The sequence below is a fragment of the Delphinapterus leucas genome, chromosome 14 (genome assembly GCF_059928025.1).
Source record: "Delphinapterus leucas isolate spDelLeu-1000000601 "Yukka" chromosome 14, BTC_Dleu_Yukka2, whole genome shotgun sequence".
Classification (NCBI taxonomy): domain Eukaryota; kingdom Metazoa; phylum Chordata; class Mammalia; order Artiodactyla; family Monodontidae; genus Delphinapterus; species Delphinapterus leucas.
In genome coordinates, this window is record NC_143142.1 from 18,874,697 (window position 1) to 18,894,961 (window position 20,265).

The 20,265-nt window shown below is 47.9% G+C and overlaps 1 protein-coding gene across 1 annotated transcript in view; it reads left to right on the top strand.

The window, feature by feature from the left end:
- The window catches only part of SGSM1 (small G protein signaling modulator 1), an 84,175-nt gene that overhangs the window by 21,079 nt on the left and 42,831 nt on the right, over positions 1–20,265 (top strand). The window contains 7 exon segments of the mRNA XM_089895384.1: positions 5,458–5,594; positions 8,772–8,934; positions 11,385–11,537; positions 14,424–14,491; positions 14,768–14,913; positions 15,046–15,177; positions 16,491–16,615. Of these exon segments, the coding sequence (XP_089751510.1) occupies positions 5,458–5,594; positions 8,772–8,934; positions 11,385–11,537; positions 14,424–14,491; positions 14,768–14,913; positions 15,046–15,177; positions 16,491–16,615 (924 nt within the window).

Below are 20,265 nucleotides of genomic sequence, written 5' to 3' on the forward strand. Positions count from 1 at the left end.
GTTGACGGGCAGCAAAGAGGTCATGGTCATCATTATTAAAATGTTACTATTTATTGACCACCTACTATGTATCAGGCATTATGCTGAGTGCTTTACCTATACTTCCTCATTTAAACCTCCCCGTGGGAAGTATGCATTCATCCAACAGATACTTATTGAGTGCCTACTATGTGCTCTTCTAGGTCTTAAGAATAGGGCGGTAAGTGATGTATATGGGTCGTGGAAGTCAAGAGATGCCAAGAAAGAAGCAAAATACATAGCGTGCTAGGGGCAATAAACACTATGGAGAGAAATAAGCAGAAAGGGGGTATGTTGAATGCTGACTGGGGTGGGGTTGAGATTTTAAATAGGATGATCAGGGGTGGTGACATTTGAGTGAAGAGTTGAACCGTGTAGGTTTCCAGGGAAAAAGCATTCAGTAAAGGGAACAGCAAGTGGGAAGGCGTGAGGTGGGACCATGCCCTCTGAGCTGGGCAGACAGCAAGGAGACATGGGGTACGTGCAGTGAGTGACGGGACCAGTGGGGGAGGAGGTTGGGAGGACAGTGATGGACCCAGGTTATGTGGAGCCTTGTGGGCCATCGTGAGCACTTGGGTTGTCAGTCCAGGTGAGATGGGAGCCACGGGAGAGCTCTGAGCACCGGAGGGATGGTGGTCGGACTTACCCTGTTTTTTCTAACTAGAAAATATTTATTTATACTACATTAACACATACATGCTTCTTAAAATTGTGGTAAAATACAGAGAACAGAAAATTCACATCCTTCACCATTTTTAAGTTCAGTAGTGTTAAGTATGTTTACATTATTGTGTAGCCAGTGTCCAGAACTCTCTTTATCTTGCAAAACTGAAATTCTGTACCCATTAAGCACTAACTCCCCATTTTCCCCTCGTCCCCACCCCAACTTCTGGTAGCCCCATTCTACTTTCTATGCATTTGACTACTTTAGGTGCCTCATATAAGTGGAATCCTACAGTATCTGCCTCTTCGTGTCTGGCTTATTTCACTTAACATGATGTACTCAAAGGTTCATCCATGTTGTAGCATGTGTCAGAATTTCCTTTTTAAGGCTAAATAATACTCCATTGTATGTATACACTACATTTTGTTTATCTATCATTGTTTATCTATCATGAACCCTTGGGTTGTTTCCACCTTTTGGCTATTGTGAATTACACTGCTATGAACATGGGCAAACAAACCTCTCTCTCTGTATATAATATCTAAATATAAGATCATGTCATCTGGAAAAAGAGATAATTTTCCTTCTTCCTTTCCAGTGTGCGCCCCTCTTTTGTTTCTTTTCTTGCCTAATATATCTGGCTGACTTCCAGTGCTATGTTAAATAGAAGAGGTAAAAGCAGGCATCTTTATTTTGTTCCTGAACTTATAGGAAAAGCTTTTTCAGGCTTTCACCACTGAGTATGATGGTAGCTGTGGGCTTTTCTTATACAGGCTTGACTCGGAGATAATGCAGGTTTGGTTCCAGACCACCACAATAAAGCAAATATCACAGTAAAATGAATCACATGAATTTTTTTGTTCCCCAGTGCATGTAAGTGTTATGTTTACACTATACTATAGTCTATTAAGTGTCTATTAGGTTATTCAATCTGTTGGTATCCAGTTGTTCATAGTATTCTCTTATAATCCTTTTTATTTCTGTGGCATCCCTTGTAATGTCCCCTCTTTCTATTCTGATTTCAATTATTTGAGTCTTCTCTCCTTTTTTCTTTTTTGTAAAAAAAAAATTTATTTATTTATTTTTGGCTGCGTTGGGTCTTCGTTGCTGCGTGCGGGCTTTCTCTAGTTGCGGAAAGCAGGGGCTACTCTTCGTTGCAGTGTGCAGGCTTCTCATTGCGGTGACTTCTCTTGTTGTAGAGCACGGGCTCTAGGTGCACGGGCTTCAGTAGTTGTGGCTTGCAGGCTCTAGAGCACAGGCTCAGTAGTTGTGGCGCACGGGCTTAATTGCTCCACGGCATGTGGGATCTTCCCCGACCAGGGATCAAACCTGTGTCCCCTGTATTGGCAAGAAGATTCTTATCCACTACGCCACCGGGGAAGCCCTCTCCTTTTTTCTTAGTCAGTCCAGCTTAAAGGTTTGTCAATTTTGCTGATTGTTTGAACCAACTCTTGCTTTTGTTAATTTTTTCTGTTCTCTATTTTGTTTATTTCTAGTCTTGATTTCCCTCTGCTAGCTTTGGGTTTAGTTTATTCTCCTTTTATAGTTCGTTAAGGTGTAAAGTTAGATTGCTGATTTGGGATCTTTATTCTTTAACGTAAGTATTTCCAACTGTAAATTTCCCTCTTATCACTGCTTCCCTTTCATCCCATAAATTTTTGCATGTTGTGTTTTCATTTTCTTTTGTCTCAAGACGTTTGTTGATTTTTCTTGTGATTTCTTCTTTGACTCATTGTTTAAGCGTGTGTTTAACTTTTCATTTATTTCTGGATTTCCCAGTTTTCCTTCTGCTGTTGATTTCTAGCTTCATTCCATTGTGATCGGAAGAGATACTTTCTTTGATTTCAGTCTTTTAAAATTTATTAAGACTTGTTTTGTGTCCTAACACAGTAATCTGAAGACTATTCCATGTACACTTGAGAAAAGTGTGTATTCTGCTCTTGTTGGTTGGACAGTCCATGTGTCTGTTAGGTCCAGTTGGTCTATAATGTCGTCCAAGTCCTCTGTTTCCTTATCGACCTTCTGTCTGGTTGTTCTGTTGACTTACCTTTTAACAAGATCCTTCTGGACACGTTAAGACAGCCTCTAGCATGTAGATGCAGGGAGACCAGTGAGAGGTTACAGTGTCAATCTAGGAGAGATATGACTTGGACCAGCATCACTGGCACCTGGGCAGTGCTGTTGGAGGGGAGGAAAAATGGTTGGACTCTGAGTCTGTTTCAGTGGTGGAGCCAAAAGAGTCAGTGAAACAATTCTGTAGAAATTGGAGCTATAGGTAAAGGAGTTTGCCTAAGCTCCTACAGCTAGTAAGTGGCTGAGCCAGGATTTGAACCCAGGTCTGTTTGGCTCCCAATTCTTGGCTGTTGATTACTCACTGTGCTTTTGAAAGTACTCCCGATCCAGCTGCCCGGACACCCACCCCCATGCCTCCCTGACAGTCCGCTGTCACCACTATTTTGCCTGAACTCACTCCCTCTGCCTCTATTCCCAAAGGATGTCCAAGTCTAGGTGCTGGGAGCAGAGAAAAGAGGGAGGCAGGTACCTGAGGCTGAGGAGGGCAGAGAGGGGGCCAAATGCTTTGAGACCATGTGGGCTTAACGGCATGTTGTAGAAGGGGCTCAACCCCTGGAGTCGGATAAACCTGGGTCCAAGCCCTGAATCCACTCGTCACCAGCTGTGTGACTCTGGGCAGGTTACTTCACCTCTCTGTGCCTTTGTTTGCTCCAGGGGTCATTATACTGCTACTCCGTTTACCCATGATTATAGTGACAAGAAAGCATGTTTTTCAACTGGAATATTCTACCAAAGCAGAAGTCAGTCATGATCTTTCAAGCCATTCATTCCTCAAACAGAACTTTATTGAGCACCTACTGTGTGCTGGAACCACAGTTCTTAAGCAGGGAGACACGGAGTGCTTGCCCTCATGGGGTCCACAGCTTGGCAGGGGGGACAGGTGCTGACAAAATCATCACAAATCTGATGGATGTTACAAAAAGCAGCCACTGTGGGCCCCCAAGCAAGGAAATTTAATCTTAACAGGTGGTGTTTCAGGCAGGACCAGAATAACGGTAAAGGAGACCAGGTGTGAGGTTCTCGGTAGGGCAATGACCTGCATGCAGCTAACGTTTATCGCGGTACGCTGCACACCAGGCTCTGTACTCAGCACGTGGGGCGCGTTACCTTGTGCAGTCCTCCCGTTGCCCCTTGTAGGCGCTGTTCCTACAAGCCCTGTACCCAGTGAGAACACTAAGGTTCAGAGAGGCGGCATGAGTTGCCTGAGGAAATACAGCTAGTAGCTAGACGGGTCAGGGCATGGCAGCTGGAGCCAAAATGAGAAACATTTTTATAAGTTGGAATTCCAGCTCTGCTGCTTCCTAGCCGTATGGCCTTGGGTGGGCTAGTTCATCTTCCTGAACCTCAGTTTCCCCATTTGTAAGTGGGACCAGTTCCGCAGGCTCAGTTAGATAGTTTTCAGACTTTGAAATGCTGCTGGCAAAACCAGGCTTAGAGCTTGCTGGGCTTGGTGGCCGGGAGCTGTTCACGGTGCGGGTGCTGACTTGGTTGTGTCGGGGGAAGTGCTGTGTCAGCTCTCAGGTGGTCACTGCCATGTGTTTTTCCAGAGAACATGGCCAAGGATGCTTTGGGTTCTGTCTTCCCCTCCAGAAGGCAATCGGAAGGGAGAGAGAGACACTGAGAGCCTGAGACTGCTCTCAGACAGGCACGTGGATGGGCTGGCCAGGCCGAGTGTAGGTGGGCTGCAGGGCAGCCAGAAGGGAGTAGGGGCTCATCGATGGGGGTGGATTCCGGATCCCCACGTCACAGCCCCAGAGATGTAGAGCTGGGACCAGGTTTTGAGGTCATCTCTTCTGACCTCCTCAACCTCCAGGTGGGCAAACTGAGGCCTTAGAGGGGAGAAACACTTTGCTAAAGTACTACAGTGACTCCAGACACAGTGGGGCCCAGAATCCAGCAGAGCAGAAGGGCATTCAGGCCACCAGAGGGCCACCTCCATAAGCAGAGGCATGGCTGCCCTTTCAGCGCTGTGTCCCCTGTGCCTGGCACACCACAGGTGTTCAATAAATATTTGTTGAATGAGTGAATGTAGTATGAAAAACACACAGCCTGGGGAGTCACACCCAGCTTGGTTTCTGTCTCCACTCTGGGCCAGCTCTATGCTTCTGGGTGAATTTCTACACATTGCTAAGCCTCTGTTTCCCAAAATAAGATCACAAATCCAGCTGGTAGGTACCTGAGCAGGGATTTGAACTGTGGTCTACAGGATTCCCTGATTTTTCATACTACACCTTCCTGTTTTTTTTAATATACCCGTTTCATTCATTCATTCATCCACTCACTTAGAAAATATTTATGGAGACCTACTATGGACGAGGCACTGTTCTAGCCTCCATGGATACAGCCGTGAAAAAAAAGGCAGACAAGGCCCTGCCCTTGGGGAAATTATATTGTAGAAGATGGAGACAGACAGTAAACAAATCGGACAGGAAGTACTCTGAAGAAACCATAACAGGGGATGGAAGGAGTTAGAGGTGGGATGCCTTAGATGATGTGGACAGTCAGGAAGGAGAGGACATTTTTCGTGACACCTCAAGAGAAGCCCACTATGCAGAGAGCCTGAAAAAATAATTTAGTGGAGTGTGGAGCTATCAGAGGCCACAGGCCCTAGCCCTACAGAAAACACAGCAGGGAGGATGTGGAAGGAAAGCAGTTACCAAAACATCCCAAGCAGCCTGAGAACACCGTGGGGGGTGATGTAGCCCTTTGAGGTTGCACCCCGAGTGGGTTTGGGTCTCCCCCTCTGGTGCCTCTGCCTTCCAGGTGAAACAGATTATGGAGGAAGCCGTCACGCGCAAGTTTGTCCACGAAGACAGCAGCCACATCATCTCTTTCTGTGGTGAGTTAGTGGCCTTGAAAAGCAGCTTTTTTTCCCCTCTGTGGGCTGCCTTGGGGATGTGGCGTCTTTCTTTGAGCAAAGTTCTCATGTCATTCTTTTGCTTTTTAACTGCGAAGTTATTTTTGGATTCTAAAGGGACTCCATTAGGGAATTTGGAAGTAGAGAAAAGATTTGGAAGTAGAGAAGAAATTAAGAATGACATCTGCACCCCGGGAAAAGGTAATCATGGTTGACACAGAAGGATGCCTTCCCTCCCGTGGGTTCCGTTCGCACTGATCCTACCCCAAGCGACCAAGGGTCTTGCATCTAAGGGATGGGCTCTACATCCTTTCCTCACCCAGGTAAAGAGAGAGGATGAATGAGGACTTAAAAAAAAAAGAAAGGAATCAGGAACCATAGACACATCCCGAGGGATCTCTTCCAGCTGGCTCAGCAAAGGAGGCAGGCTCAGAGCATGACTGAGACTTCTCTCCTTGAACCTGCGAGGCCCACAGGGTTCCAGGAATAACCTCGCTGCCCGGTTCTTACTGTACTTTCACAATGGCTAGAGACAGGTGTCTTACCGTGTCCCTGAAGTCAGGATTCAGTGCATAAGCAGTGTGTACATATACGTGGGAGTGTTTCTTTCTCCCTGAAAACCTTTTTATTTAGTGATTGGAGTCTCATAACAAAGGACAAGCTGTAATGCTCCCCTCACGGTCTTGGCCCTATAGAGGGGCCCATCAGCCTCCATCCAGATGGCCGGGGACACCACCCGTGGGCCTGCAGCTGGCCGAGCACATGCCATGACCTGGGAGACCACTGACGTCAGCTTAGCCCCTTGCAGCCCACCTCTGTTCACATCCCACCTCTGCCACTTCTTGGTTGGGTGACCTTGGGCAAGATCTTATTTTTTTAGGTGATAATGCATTTAGTTAAATAAATATATATATATACACATATATATATATTTTGGCTGCACCTCCTGGCTTGTGGGATCTTAGTTCCCTGAGCAGAGATCAAACCTGGGCCCATGGCAGTGAAAGCGCCGAGTCTTAACCACTGGACTACCAGGGAAGTCCCAGAAATACGTTTTATGTATATATTGGGTTGGCCAAAAAGTTCATTCAGGTTTTTCTGTAAGATGTTACGTTATGTATAAAAATACACATTTATGCGTGCACATATATATACACACACATATATATGGGAATATATATCTCTCTATATAAATATAGATCTATATCTCTGGCTTTCTTTTTTCTCCTGGACATTTTTATTTGCAAAAGACATGATATGCATGTCTATTTTGGGACTCACTAGCATACCTACCAATTAAAGACTTAGAAGACTAGAGAGTGATAAAAATCATAATAATTCTCTAACTCTGATCAGAGTTTGGGGGTGAGAGAAATCTGCTGGCCCTAAATGAGACCTGAGGGATGGATGTCCCTGAGGATTCTTTTGTCCATTGTTCCTTATGAGCCATTGTCGGAAAGTATGGAATAATGTCTACCAAGCCAGAATGGATCATGAACTTAATCAGTATAAAGAAATGAAAGTTCTGGGTATGTAAGCAAAACTGAAGATACTTTAGAGATCATCACCCAGAATATTTTAAATCCATGAGCAGATTAGGCAACATGTGAACAATCCTTCAAAGCCAAGTCATTGCTAACAACAACAACAAAAACAACACAAGCAGTTAAACTGAAACCTCTCAGTATTTCTCCTTGCACATGGCATGACCTTGGCCAGCCTCTTTTTTTTTTTTTTTTTTTTTTTTTTTGCGGTACGCGGGCCTCTCACTGTTGTGGCCTCTCCCATTGCGGAGCACAGGCTCTGGACATGCAGGCTCAGCGACCATGGCTCACGGGCCCAGCTGCTCCGCGGCACGCGGGATCCTCCCGGACCGGGGCACGAACCCTCACCCCCTGCATCGGCAGGCGGACTCCCAAGCACTGCGCCACCAGGGAAGCCCTTGGCCAGGCTCTTGAGTGCTGGTGTCCTCTTCTGAAAAGACAGTAACTAGAACACTTGCTTAATGAGTTTTGCCACGGGGATCAGGGAAGGTAAACCTTAACACTGGCTGAGTAGGTGCCCAAGAAGGGGTAGCTCTTATTATAAATTAACATTTTCCCATAAACATTGATTATGCTCCAGTGCATACCAGAGAGCTCCCAGTCTGCTGTGTAAGACGGAAAGTAAGAAGATAAATAAAGGCTGCTGAGAGTATCAGATGTAAGATAGGGGCCATCAGAATGGCCTGCACAGGGTCTGTTTCTTAGAAGGGAACACTGAGGACCAGAGGGGGAAAGTTATTTGCCTAAGGTCACACAGCAAGTTAGTGGTAGAACCCAGGCTACACCCTAGGTCTCTTATTTGAGGAGGGCTGGGCAGGGCCTCCAGGGGAAACACAGAAATGGGAAGATTATGACTGAATCCTCTCTTCAAATGCCCTTTGTGGAGGCACAAGTGTTGTGAGCACACCTTGGGTTCAGATGTGGGTTTGAATCCCAGCTCCATCACTTATTTGCTGGGTGGCCCTGGGCAGTTCAGTTTACGTCTGGGAGCCTCAGTTTCCACATCTGAAAAATGGATGGTTTTACTTTCTGCCTGGCTGTGGCAGAGATCAGATGAGATCCATAATGTTAGCTGTTACTGGAGTCACAGTAGTAATGACAACAGTGCGACTCCCTAACCGGAATAAAGCTCAGCAGTCACATGGTCCAGGCTCCCCTCCCTCATTGACAGGAGTAATAGCTAACATTCTTAAAGCACACACTATGTGCCAGGCTCTGGGCAAAGTGCTTTCCGTGCATTTTTTCCACCTCATCCTAACAGTAACCTCACGAGGTTAATGTTCATACCATCCCCGTTTTACAGATGAGGAAACTGAGGCACAGGGAGGGGAAGTAATTGACCCCTGTCACACAGCTGGTTATTGGCCAGGAGAGAATGTGAACAGAGATGATCTGACCTTGGGCGGCAAGCGTGGGTTCACCCCTAAGCCCCCTTGCTCCCTTTTGAGGGGCTGGATGGTGGAGAGGTATACGTGCTTTTTGCTATGATGCTGTCACGAAATTTGTGATTCTGGGGTCCCCGGATCTTCAAGGTACCTGTGTGTGTTGGAAGCTCAGAGCCAGGCTGGACACTGGGGAGCATGGGCAGGGCCTGCTGATCGTTGTGTCCCTGCAGCGGCTGTGGAGGCCTGCGTCCTGCATGGCCTGCGGAGGCGGGCGGCTGGCTTCCTGCGCAGCAACAAGATCGCAGCTCTCTTCATGAAAGTGGGCAAGAGCTTCCCGCCAGCAGAGGAGCTGAGCCGCAAGGTGCAGGACCTGGAACAGCTGATAGAGAGCGCGTAAGTGCTGAGAACGGGGTAGAGGCTAGGGTACCCCCAGAGGATAGCCCCTGCTCCTCCCCGGGCTCGGTGAGAGCCTGCACCCTCTCCACTCTCCACTCTGCTCCTCCAACCCTCCAGATTCTTTCACACCCCAGGTCCTTTGCACACACTGTACCCTCCACCCAGTTCACGCCCCTCATCTTCCATGGCTGGCTCCTTGTCATCCTCAGGCCTTCCCCTAACTAATGGTAAATTTCAACCCTCACCCCATTTCCCTTTTATATCCCTCTGTTTATTGTCTTCCCAGTTGTTATCACCATCTGTAATTTATTCATTCATTCGTTTACTGTTTACTTGATTGTTGTCTGTCTCCCCCACTTGACTCTGAACTCCTTGAGGGCAGGCAGCTGCACCTGTGCTATCCCCCATTAGGTCCCCAGTGTCTGAGACAGTGCTCAGCACCTGGGAAATGCCCAAGAAACAACTGTAAAATGAATAAGTGCCTACTCTGAGCCAAGCCTGTGCCAAATGCAGGAAGATCAAAGTTTAACATAACCAACATGGTCTCTGCGTGGACAGATGCTCACAGTGAAGCAGCCATTGAAGGGGATGTTGTCTTAGTGGCTGAGTGTGTGTACTGGGGGGAGGCTCATGGCCTGAGAGTGTGTACATGAGGGCCTTCCACCCGAGCCACCCCCAGCGTCCCAACTGCACAACCAAACCCCCTACCTGGAGCCTGGTCAGGGATGGCAAATAGATTTCAAACCCATTTGGTCCTAGTAGCTGCACAGAGAGTTGTGTTGTGAAAGATTCTGGAGCTGTGAGTGGACTACATGGGAAAGAGGGCATGGATTGATTAGCCATGCCTGTTATGGGCAACAGAAGGGAGAGAGAGGCGTGCATGTCATGTGTTTGCCCTCTCTGCCATGAGTGGTTACTCTGGATGAGAAATGGCCCTTTGCTTGCCCTTTAGGCCCTGCCAGCCCCGGGCTGCTGGCCAGAACTGCATGATGGGTAAGGCTATAGATTTGGCATTGCCAACTCCCATTTGGAATCTGACTCCTCAGCCACCTGGTCTTTAGGTGCCTTCCAATCCATCTGCTAAATTCCCAGGTGTTTGCTGATAACTTCTTAAAAGGGATGGATTTCCATGGACCTTCCATAACATTGGGAGCAACTTTCTAATGGAGGAATGAGAGATGTCCATTCCAGGTGTCCATTCATTCATTTGTGCAATCGTTCATTCATGGACATATTTACTGAGCCCTTTGTATATGCCAGGCACTGTGCTGGGCCCTGGAGATACAGGCGTGAAAAAGGGCCAAGGCTTGCCACTTGGCAGACTCAATATTTTATTTTAAAAGCACTTGCATTGTCCATACCCTCGAGGTCACAGTGTGGAGGGGAAGACAGAGAAGTGAGTGGGAAGTTAAGCTGCAGAGGTTGAGGGAACACAGAGGAGGGGCCCCTCCCCAGCTTCAGCTGGTGCAAGAGGGCTTCCTGTAGGAGGGGGTGCCCTCGCTGAGACCTCAAGAGTGAGAAGGAGTCAGCCAGGGAATAGGGTAGACGGGGGAAGCCGGGAAGAAGCAGCAGCTCACGAAAGTCCTCATATGAGAGCTTCGCAGCCTCAGGGATCCACAGATATCTCTGTCTGGCTGGATCATGGGGTCAGAGGCAGAGAGTGGTAAGGAGGTGGCTGGAGAGGCAAACGGGCAAGGTCATGGAGTGCCCTGCTAGTCATGTTAAAAAGCTTCCTTCTCCAGGGCAATGGGGAGCCACCAAAAGATCTATAATCCAAGACTCTTCTTGGCCAGCACTCCTTTCCAGCCGAGAGAGAGAGAAAGTAAGAGAGAGACAGAAATTTCAATAGGGGCAAGACGGGTATAAAGACACAGACCTACTAGAGAATGGACTTGAGGATACGGGGAGGGGGAAGGGTAAGCTGTGACAAAGTGAGAGAGTGGCATGGACATATATACACTACCAAACGTAAAATAGATAGCTAGTGGGAAGCAGCCGCATAGCACAGGGAGATCAGCTCGGTGCTTTGTGACCACCTAGAGGGGTGGGATAGGGAGGGTGGGAGGGAGACGCAAGAGGGAAGACATATGGGAACATATGTATCTGTATAACTGATTCACTTTGTTATAAAGCAGAAACTAACACACCATTGTAAAGCAGTTATACTCCAATAAAGATGTTAAAAAAACAAAGAAATTTCAGTATGAGAATCTGGCTCACCCATCAACAGTGTAGGAAAGTGTCAGTTTTACCACATCTTCACACTCACTCGGTATTATTTTTTCAACTCTTTTCCCATTCTCCAGGAGCAATATGGGCTCTTGTTGTTGTTCTAATTGGCATTCCTTGATTTCTTAGAGAAGTTGGACACTTTCCCATTTGCATATTGATCCTGTTGGATTTCCTCTTTTGTGAATATCTATTCTCTTCCTTTACTGGTCTTGAAGGCGAAACCAGATCCAGGGCCTCCAGGAGAATGTGCGAAAGCTGCCAAAACTGCCCAACCTGTCCCCACTCGCCATCAAGCACCTGTGGATCCGTACAGCCTTGTTTGAGAAGGTCCTGGACAAAATTGTTCATTACCTTGTGGAAAACAGCAGGTGAGCGGAAGACACCTGGGTGCGCTCTGCCACCACCTGCTGGCCTTCTTAGGAATTGCACTCTCTCACACAAAGCTGCTTACGCTTTGCCCCCTTGATATACACTTGATGTAAAGGTGATTAAATAAGGGCCTTCTGGATGTTTGACTCTGAACTAGCCTAGCTTAGAACCTTGGGAATATTTGGGTGCTTAATAGCAATGCAGGGTCTTTGGAATTGGGGTGGGGTGTAAGGATCTTGCAATCTTAGAGATGTTCCTTTTCCCATGAATGAAGCCCACATCTATTCACTATGTGGCCCTAGGGGACTCACTTAGCTTCTCTGTGCCTCTGTTGTCTCTTCTGGTGAATGGGACAGGATGGGAATTGCTGCCACCCTGGAGAAGAGGTGAGAAAAGGAGTTAGTGAGTACACAGCATTTTGGAAATGCATAGTGATATTTTTTACATTTTCTCTCCTAGCTCAGATTGACATGGTATAAAGGTTTTACAGTGTAAGTCCTCTTGGCAAACATTCATCCATGCATCCATTCATTCACCCAATAAATATTTAATGAGCATATACTGTGCGCCAGGCACTAACCTAGATGTTGGGGATACACTGGTCTTGCCTGTCATGTTTATGAACTTGGATATTATGAAAAGAACAGTGGAGATCTACTGAAGGATCTAGGATCTGAGACTCCTCGTGGCCAGCACCCCTTTCCAGCAAGAGAGACAGAAAGGATGGAAGAAAGAAAGAAATATATCTGAGAATCTTTCCATCTTTCAGTATGTAAAAATGCCTGTTTAACCACATCCTCACACAGAGTGGGTATCATTGTTCTCATCTTTTATTCTTTGCGTGTTTGCTAGGAAAATATGTATGAAAGTACAAACCAAAGTCCTTCCCCTCATGAAGCTCGCATTGTAGCAGGGAAAACAGGCACATAGTAATTGTGATAATTTGTGATGAGTGTACCAGGACAGGTGGGTGGTGTTTAACTTCCTCTGGGTGGTCAGGGAAAGTATCCCAGAAGATGGGATACTGTGAAACAGGGTGGGGAAGAGTGTTCTCAGCAAAGGGAACAGCAGGTGCAAAGGCCCGGAGGCAGGAGAGGAACTGAAAGAAATCCAGGCTCTGGAGTTCCAGTTCACCTTTTCACCTTCTAGTAAATTATAACACATCTCTGCCCCCTGTCTTGTTATGGGTCCAGGGTCTCTGTAGTTAATTGCCTTTGGCATATGACCTTGTGTTTTCCCGCTGAAAAAGTTGGTCATATTTTTTTAGTAATTTATTTGAGCAGCAATACCAACCTACTATTTCTTCATTAACACTGTATTTTGAATTTTAGGTTCACACAGAATTGAAACAGTAGTACAGAGGGTTCTTGCCTACCCTCAATGTTAACATCCTACATAACTGTAGTACAAGCCTTAAAACCAAGAAATTGCCATTGACGCAATGCTGTTAAACCAACAGTATTGGTACTTTTTTTTTTTTTTTTTTGCTATATAATTCTATGAAATTTTAACACATGCATAGTTTCATAAAACCAACACCACACTCAGGCTATAGAACTGTTCCAAAGAAACCCATCACCCGGAAGAAACTCCCTGGGGCTACCCTATATAGTCACATCTTGCTCCCAACCTACCTACTATTTTAAGGCATTATTTCCAGGTTACGATCACATAACTGTGCTGATTTTTGGAATAGAGTATGAGTGGTGGACTGGAAAGTGTCTCAAAGTATTAGCTTCAGATCTGACACCAAAATGTATAAACTTGATGTTGAGCATGTCCAGGATGTGTCATTCTGCCTCAGCCAATTTTATGGTTGATTGAAGATTTCTTTGGGGTAAAATTACAATGATATTGCCACATTTAGTGAGAACTTCACGGTCTTGGGACTTAATACATGCAGTTGGACATTTACTCCTCCCAGCATCCGCAAGTGGGTGAGTCCTGTCATTCTTCCCACTTTACAGCTGAGGGCACCGAACGAAGCTTAGAGAAGGTAGTCACCTGCCCAGGGACACACAGCGAGGGAGGGAGTGACCGAGCTGGGCTCCCACTCAGTCCGACTCCAGATCCTGTGTTCTTCACCCCCTGTTGTAGGAAGGGAAGAAGAGCTAAGCTTGCTGGGTGTAGCCTGCATCCACCTGCTGTGTGGCCTCCAGCAAGCCACTTACCTTCTCTGGGCCTGAGATCCCTCAGGAGGTCAGAACAAGGTCCTTTCCAATTCTGAAGTTCTGTTAGTTTCTAGATTGTATGAGTTTGCAAAGAATTAGAAACCAGTGCACAGCAACTCAAAAAACAAAACACTCAGCACGAACGTATTGACAACATTGCATGTTATTTTGGAGAGTCAGAGGCCGGGGGCATTTTTGAGCGTGTCAGGCCAGAGTCATCTGCTTTCGTTTTCCAGACAGGAAGGCCTATTATTACAGCTTTTGAGGACACACCACAGCTAAAAAGCATATGTTTGCCTCAATAATATTGGAAGGGCAGACATCATCTGAGCCTCTAAGTGACTTCATGTTTGAAATGGAAGATGCAAGAGAAGCAGACAGAACAGCCAGGCCTCGGCAGCCTTCTAATGATTTTTTCTGTTACTCTCATTATTAATAATAATGTATTATTAATAAGCCATGTATTAAGCAGTTATAGCCAAGCACTGTGTTAAGTGCCTTACATCTGTTGTCTCTCTCAAACGTCCTTTGGCAGCCCTATGAGACATATTGTTATTATCCCCATTTTACAGATGGGGCAGCTGAGGCTCACAGAGGTACTGGGTGACCAGAGAGGCATTGAACCCAGTCTGCTCTTAACCATCAGGTTGTAGTTGATCGTGCACCCTCCGCTGGTCACCATACAACCCTGCATGTCCTTTCCTCTCTTGCTAGTAAGTATTACGAGAAGGAAGCTCTCCTGATGGACCCCGTGGATGGCCCCATCCTTGCATCTTTGTTGGGTAAGTGGTCCAGTGCTCTGAGCTTCCTCTGGATCTCTGGTCTCAGCTCCAGGGGGCACCTCCTAAGGGCCTCTCTCGCCTCCCTCCAGCCTCTCCCTTCAAAACTGCTCCCTGCCTCTTGCTTTCAGGGTCTTGTGCTGGTTTCTCTTTAGCAGGACCCTGGGTCATGCTAGCTGCCTGGAGGGGAGAGATGGTGAAATAAGTGGTCCATCTGGTGGTAGAAGGGAGGGAGGACTTTCCAGGGAGATGGCTTCCCAGCCCCTGTCTGCTCCACAGTAGGGCCCTGCGCCCTGGAGTACACCAAGATGAAGACTTCCGATCACTTCTGGACGGACCCCTCAGCCGACGAGCTTGTCCAGAGGCACCGCATCCACAGCTTGCACCTGCGACAGGACTCGCCCACCAAGCGTCCGGCCCTCTGCGTGAGTGGGGTGGACGGTGGGGCACTGGGAGGGAGTCTGGCTGAGTTCTGGACTTGGTGTGGAGGTGGGGAGTGGACTGGGGCCTTGGTGGTCACTCCAGACCTCATCTGCCACCTCCCTGCACATTGCCAGATCCAGAAAAGGCATTCGAGTAGCAGCATGGATGACCGGCCGTCCCTCTCCGCCCGTGACTATGTAGAGTCCCTGCACCAGAACTCCCGGGCCACCCTGCTCTATGGCAAGAACAACGTTCTGGTTCAGCCGGTGAGAGTTCATCTTGGGCCCAGTTCTTCCACTGGGGGTCTGGCTCCAGGTTATAAAGGAGGAGTTCCCTCTGGCTCCTGGTTGCTCATCCATCTATCCATCCATCCACCCATTCACCATCTATTCATCCATCTGTCAAAATCTCCACCCACCCAGCCAGTCTACTCTCTTCCAGTCTCTGTATTCACCCATCACTGTATCCATGCATCCATCACTATTTCTTTATCCATCTGCCTGTATTTATATCCACCCAACCACCCATTCATTCATCCATCCATCTACCCATCATTACGTCCATACAGCCATCTACCCATTATTACATCCATCCATTCATCTACCCATCGTTACGTCCATCCATCCACCCATAGTTATATTCATCTATTAATCCATCCATCTACCCATCATCAATCCGTGTCTGCACTTGTCCATTTGTTTTCCAGTTCATCTATCCATCCATCTGTCCAGCCAGCTGTCTGTCTATCATTCTCTGCTGTAATCACTCATTTAGTTCACCCATTTGTACTGAACCTGCTATGCACCGTTTCAGGTGCACTAAAATGTGAAAAAAAATTGTGTATCTTAGAGTCGATGAAATACGGCAAGGATGCTTCCTCCCGGGGTTGCTGGCGTGTGTGGTTGAGATATTTATGGAGTGGAGCCATGCTCGGTACACCCTCGGTGCTCAGTAAATGTTAGTTGTCTGTCTCCACATGTTGTGGGGTGAATCTGGGGGGAGGAGGGCTGCCTCTTATGTGTGAGGCTTGGAGACAGCCCCCTCCGCCAAACCCCACTTGGGATAGAGCAGAGCAGGTGAGAAGCCCTGCAGGCATATTGGGAAGGCAGAGGATGGGGCTCCTGGGCGGGGAGTATGGAGAGGGTATTTGTGGAGGGCGTTCTGGGTAATATCTGTGCAACAGAACTCAGCTGCCATCTCTTTCTACCTTAAGACTGGACACAGTGATGGCAGATACATGCCTTCCGTTTTGGAAAGGGTGTTATTGAAAGGACAGAGCCCCCTTCCTGGTTCTAAAGATCCCCCCCGACTCCACCCTTGCATCAGGGCTCCTGAGCCACATGAAAGGGTGGGGTGGGCGGCTTTCACAGCTGGACTCTGTAGAACCAAACCCATCGTGGTGGTTGGCTTAGCACAGCCATCTGGAGGGAGGTTGGGGGTCTTCCAAATGGACATGGCCGTGGAGGGAATGAGCCAACCTCTTGGTTCTGGTTGTGTGCCCTTGAGTCACATGGGCCAGGGCCCGTGTCCACTGTGATGCCAGCGCTATGATCAGGCCTGAGTCCTGCTGTCTCTGCAGAGGGATGACATGGAGGCTGTGCCGGGGTACCTGTCCCTGCACCAGACAGCTGACGTCATGACCTTGAAGTGGACGCCCAACCAGCTGATGAACGGGTCTGTAGGGGACCTGGACTACGAGAAGAGGTAGGGTGCTGGGAGCCTCCCTTCCCCTCAGCGCAGGGATGTTTGTGCCCTGTCCCTTGTGCCCCGCCTCTGCCCCTGCTCCGTCTGGTTGTTATGGCCACTTGGTCCAGCCTCCCTGCAGCTGTGGCCTTGTGGGTAACTCAGGAGGATCTGGGAGCTGACTGGAAGAATCTTAGGATATAGGTATTAGGCAGTGCCCTGGGCAAACACCACCCGGAGAGGGGAATCGTAACAAAGATCTCGTGAGCCCTCAAATGGCAGATACTCCCCAGTCTCTTGCCATCTTACCCATCACTCAATACAAAAGGAAGGCCAGAGGCGTTGGTTGTGAGCACCTGGTCCAGGTCTGTGTCTCCTGTAATACCCCGCGAGTTATAAGACCCGGCGACGGCCTTGGAGTCACACTTCAAAGAGACCCGGGAACCAGGGATTCCCTGCCTGCGATCCCCTGTGTTCCAGCGCAATTAGGGAAAGTTTAGGAAAAACACAGGGAAGCCGCCATGCAGAGGTGCAGCCCGCCCGGTGATTTCAGCTGGGGGAGTCTTGGCTGCTGGTGGGGAGGAGGGATGATGGGTTTTGCTGCTCTGAGCCCACATCGGGCTCTATTATTATTATACATGTTCTTGATTTCTTCAAAACTTTTGATTATGAGGAATTTCTAACATAAAAATAGAACTCAAGTACCCATGATGCAGCCCTAACAGCCATCCCGTCATCCCCTCTGCCTTTCATATTGTCCTGCAGTAGCAAACAGACATCATGAAATTATAGGATTTCATCTATAAATATATATACATATTTGTAAGTATAAATATATATATTTACACATATAAAAGAAGGACTCTTTCCAAGGGCCATGACCAGAGCCCTATCATTGTATTCTGTGTAGTGTTAAGCCTCGGTGCGATTAACGCCAGGCTTTGGTGTGATTAATATCATTCTCTAAGCTGATCACTTCCTGGGCAAGGGTTACCGTCTGTCCTCAGAGACGGTCATTGGGAGGTGCAGTCGGTCCTCAACTGGGCCAAGTAATTCAGCTCCAGCCGGACTCCTGAGTTTCTGATGGTGGCACCTCCTGGGAGGAGCAGTGTGGGAGCCGAGGAAATGCTCTTGCCCTTGAACCTTATATCAGCTTATTCATCTCTATGTCAGGCCTTCCCGACCTCCCAGCTGAGTTCAGATCCCATGGAGGTCCCCTGAATCTCCTTCTTAGCATTTACAAAATCATAATAAATCTGTTACTACTTGTGTTCTGACTGTCTCGCCCTTTAGATATCAAATAATTGTGAAGCAAAGCAGGGAAGTCAGGGGACCTGGATTCATTCATCAAATGTTAACTGAGGACCTACCGTGTGCTAGACACTGTGCTTGGTCCAAGAGAGATAACAGATGCGTAAAAGGAGAGGAAAATCGATCTTTTCAGAGCTTACACTGTACTTACATTGTACTGGAGGAGACAACAAATAAGCAATGAATAAACGGATGTGATGGGAACAAGTCCTTGCTCGGTCCTCCCCTCACTGGATGACCTGGGGTACATCACTCCCCCTTTCTGGGCCTCAACTTCCCTCTCCTATCAAATGAGGGGGGTGGACAGGATGAGCTCTCCAGAACATGAAGGGTTCCCCAAGGGTCTGCAGGGGTTCCTAAACATTGACGTGTCTTCCACCAAACATCGAAGCTTTCAACAACACAAGGACTCTGTTTGTTGGTTGGACCTAAGCCCAGGATTGTGTGGGCAGGAAACTTTTGATGTTAATGTTTTGGGAAAGACATTGGACCAAATGGTTGCCAAGCACCTTCCCTCCAGCTCAAATCATCGGGGACTCTGTTTCTGCCTGTTTCTGCATCATCTTTTCCTCTGTGGACAGGCATATCATAAGTGCTTCAATATTTAGTTCCAGCTGAATCTGCACTTCGAAGGTCACTGCTAATGGGGTTGGGAACTTCCCCAGCCCTGGGCTCTGAACCCCCATCTATCCTTATCCTTGCCTGGAACTGAGGCTCACTGGAATAAAAACAGCCAGGGGTCAGAAATGTGCGTGTTGGCATGGGAAAGGGGGGAACCCAGGGGATCCAGCATCCCTCTGGGGATCAAGGGACAATGGCGATAAGGAGGAGGAGGTTCAGGACCTCTTTCCTCTTTTCCCAGCCAGACTTCCCTCTTACACAGCCAGGATCATAACTCCCCAGCTGGGTTTCCTGATGTTCGAGGGGAAATACCACCAGAAAGGTGGATATTTGGTCTCTGGAGTCAGCCCAGACTTGGCTCAAATCTCAGCCCTGCCATGTGGAACAGCTGGAACCCTCATACACTGCTGATGGTCCAACCACTTTACAAACAAGTTTGGAAGTTTCTTATAACATACCCTTGCTATATGACCCAGAAATTCCACTCTAGAAGCCGTTAGAACATGTAAAACGAAAACAGAAACTCAACTCTTGTTCCTTCCCAGTTGAGTGACCTTGGATAATCAATTTCACCTCCCTGAGCCTCAGTTTTTTCATCTGTAAAATGGGGATGTGGTAATGGAACCTCTGAAGAGACATACAGGGAAGAGTCAATAAGAAAATGCATATAAAGCCCTTAGCAGGAAGCCTGGCAGCTGGAAAGGCATCCCGGTCATGGGGTTTGTTGGTGTTAATTTAGATGGATCCAAAGGACCTGTGGCCACAGAGATCCTCCTTGCTGGTGTCTGGTGGTAATTGGAGAGTTGCCTTGTTTCCTGGGCATTCCAGGATCCAGCATTTACCATTCATTATGAACATTCTCTAAGCATTTTGCAGAAGTGAACAAAAAGCCCAGTCCCTCTCCAGGAGTTCATCACCCCTTGGAGAGACAGAGGAGAAAACAGGCAATTGCAACCCTGTGTGATGGGCCTGGTGTGGGAGCCCTGGGAAGGACCTCCTCACTGAGACTCGCCTTGTGAGGGGCTCGGCAGAGGCTGCTACTCGGAAAAACGCTTGTGTACTTGACCATCGTCCAAGGACATTCACTCCATGGATCCTGACGAGACTGATTCTGGTATAGACCGGTGCAGAAAGGGCCCTCGGAGAGCTTATATTCCAACTTCCTTGCTTCACATCAGAGGAAACTGAGGCCCAGAGATGGGGAAGGACTGGCTCAATGTTGGTGGCAGGAGTGGGATTTGAACGCTGCCTGACCTTGACGCCTGTGTTAGTGTCCTCCAAGAAGCAGACACCAAGACAGGATTAGACGTGCAGAAGAGATGTAATGGGGGAAGAACTTGCAAAGGATCAAAGTGAGGAGCAGGACGAGGCGGGCAGACCGAGAAGCTGGTCTTATCACTGGGAAGGGATGGGGAAAGGAAGGAAGACTGGCCAAGAAGAATCTCGGACACAGTGCAGTTCTAAGAACATTTGGCCAGATCAGTAGGGAATCCCTGGACTAAAGTTGACCATTGGAGGAGTCTCCCAGCCCACAAGAGTAGAGCTACACTGTCACCCCCACGTGCTCAGTCCTGACTAAAAGCAGCCCAAGCGAAGCATGACCTTAGCACAGATGTGGTGGTGGATCCACAGGGGTGGCCTCTGAAGCTGTTGGTTGGTCAGCTCTGCTCCCCACAGCAAGTTCTGAAGGAAACTTGAACAGTGCACTCCTGTGGCCCCCACTGTCCATTGTGTTCTGA